General features: G+C 44.0%; 1 protein-coding gene across 1 annotated transcript in view; it reads left to right on the top strand.

Annotated features, from left to right (window-relative positions):
* Nucleotides 1–2,476, top strand: part of LOC107662713 (protein GPR108-like) — a 10,493-nt gene that overhangs the window by 660 nt on the left and 7,357 nt on the right. Inside the window, exons 3-9 of the mRNA XM_016452789.1 lie at nucleotides 125–175; nucleotides 247–332; nucleotides 1,566–1,645; nucleotides 1,713–1,843; nucleotides 1,927–1,989; nucleotides 2,076–2,177; nucleotides 2,260–2,393. Coding sequence (XP_016308275.1) covers nucleotides 125–175; nucleotides 247–332; nucleotides 1,566–1,645; nucleotides 1,713–1,843; nucleotides 1,927–1,989; nucleotides 2,076–2,177; nucleotides 2,260–2,393 — 647 coding nt within the window. The remainder of the gene's footprint in view (nucleotides 1–124; nucleotides 176–246; nucleotides 333–1,565; nucleotides 1,646–1,712; nucleotides 1,844–1,926; nucleotides 1,990–2,075; nucleotides 2,178–2,259; nucleotides 2,394–2,476) is intronic.

Raw genomic sequence — 2,476 nt, 5'->3', positions numbered from 1 at the left:
TGTATGTGTGTGTGTGTGAGTGTGTCTGAGGTTTTGTGTGTGTGAGTGTGCGGTTGTGTGTGTGTTGTGTTGTTTGTGCCTCTTCATTCATTAGAGACGGTTCTGTTCTGGGTTTGTGTTGCAGGTGGGCTTTAGTCTGGCCCGGACTCGAGTGAACGGCATCCTGTCCTACACTGTGAGTATCTGTGACGGCTCTCTCTCTCGGTGCTCTGTTCATTCCTGACGCTTGTGTTTGTGGTTCCTCAGGCCCAGGAGGTGGATGAGTGCAAGCTGCTGAATGAAAAGAGTGAAAATGAGCTCATCCTCTTCATCATCGACACCGAGGAGCTCAGGTGAGTCCGGTCCAGTGACGAGGAGTGTTTTTTAAAGTATCTTATAGTAGGGCTGCACGATTAATCGAATTTAAATCGCAAAGGCGATAAATCGCGATTAGGCAGAAGTTGTGATTGTCATGCGTATCTTTCAGTGAAGCAGGGTTCTGTGATCAGTAGTAAATCTCCATCTGAAGGCCAGAGAAACTCCAAATACGCCTCGCAGAAGAAACCCAGGCAATCCCTATAGCGCTAGCTGAATAAACAGAAGATTGAACTGCTTTGATTAATAGTTAATTCAACGTGACTAATAAACACACGACTACGACAATACACGGTTTATCTGAGTTCGTCTTATTGTAATTTTAATTACAATAAAGTAATAATGCAATGCCTTTATCACTGCATAGAATACTATGAAATATGTTGAGTGCCTTATTCTGTGTAAGAAGCCTCATCATCTCACAGAAGGATTTATTTCAAACACTCGACTGACGTTATGAAGTGAGTTTGGAGTAAAAACATGTTATTAAATGTGGTATTTTCACCTGCTTTCAGATGGAGCAGCATTTACTTCACAGAGCCGTAGTTCACTGAGAAGCTACACAAACAGCTGTCATTATCGCGAAGGATTTCTTCGATGTCATAGTCGCGTGATTAAATCATCTGCGATTATGAACGCGATTTTGCGTAGCTTGTCAGTGAATTACGGCTCTGTGTAGTAAATGCTGCTTCATCTGAAAGCACGTGCTGGAGATTTACTACTAATCACAGAACCGGCTTTACTGACGAGATGCGCATGACAATAGCATTCAATTAATCCTGCAGCCCTAGGTATGTATATATAGTTATAGTATATTCTAGCTTATAGTAGAATAAAGCATGACACTTCATCTGACATACATTGTGACTGTTTGTTACTGTGACTGTGATCATGACTGAATGTGATTGTGGCTGATTGTGACAGATTTTTACTGTGATTTTAAATGGGATTGTGAATGTGATTGATTGTGATATTGATTGTGATTTTTTACTGATTGTGAATGTGATTGATTGTGAATGTGATTTTTACTGATTGTGACTGTGAATGTGACTCATTGTGAACATGAATGTGATTGGTTGTGATTGTTACTAATTGTGAATGACTGACTGATTGTGATCGTGACTGTTGAATTTGAATGTGATTGTGACAGATTATTATTGTGAATGTGACACTGTGACTGCGAATGTCACTGATTGTGATTGTGTGTGCAGCGTCCAAGTGAAGCACTTTGGCCATTCTGACATCACGCTGGTGTCCAAACTGAAGCCGAAGACTACGGATGGAGGGAAAGGTAAAACTAATGCATGTGAGCCTGAAGTGTGTGTGAGTGTGTGTTTGATGGTGTCTGTGTTTCTCAGCGAGGACGAAAAGAGAAAATGCAGAGGGAGAGAAGCAAAAAGAGCCGAGTGTTGAAGAGACAGAACGGAAAGAAAATTCACAAGAGAAGGCTAAAGTGACAACTGCTGTCAGCAGCACCATTTCCCAGAAGGTACGTACCTGTGTGTCCTTACATTTGACATTTGTTTTTGAAAACCCTTCAAAAACCTTGTTTAAAACAGCTGTTCCCATCAGGTGGAGAGTTTGGACGGGATGTCGCTGGAGCTGCAACAACACGACAACTCCTTCAACTTCAGCGTGAGAAAGCCGTCACTCACACACACACACACACAGCGTTTCAAATACACAAACCGCTCACCGTTTGCGTTCTCTCCCGCTCTCAGTTCCGTCTCACGATGAGCGCAAGCTCGCAGGGACTCTACAATCTGGACTTCCACAACTGCCTCCCCGCGGGATCCAGGACGTTGCGCCCGTATTCTCTCCATGTAAGTACAGCGGTCCGGATCCGGCCGTCGCAGAGCCGCATATCACATGATCAGGATCAAACTGAGTGTGTGTGTGTGTAAGGTGGAGATCACAGAGAAGAATCCCAGCGGTTATCTGTCGGCGGCTGAGATTCCTCTGCCACGCCTCTACATCTCAATGGCTACCATCTTCTTCGCCGCTGCCGTAGTGTGGACATACACACTGCTCAAATACAGGTACACACACTCACTCACTCACTCACTCTCAAACACACTCACTCACTCTCACACACTCACTCACACACTCACACTCACTCACT

The sequence above is a fragment of the Sinocyclocheilus anshuiensis genome, unplaced genomic scaffold (genome assembly GCF_001515605.1).
Source record: "Sinocyclocheilus anshuiensis isolate Anshui unplaced genomic scaffold, SAMN03320099.WGS_v1.1 scaffold687, whole genome shotgun sequence".
Taxonomy (NCBI): domain Eukaryota; kingdom Metazoa; phylum Chordata; class Actinopteri; order Cypriniformes; family Cyprinidae; genus Sinocyclocheilus; species Sinocyclocheilus anshuiensis.
This window is presented reverse-complemented; position numbering and strand designations above follow the sequence as displayed.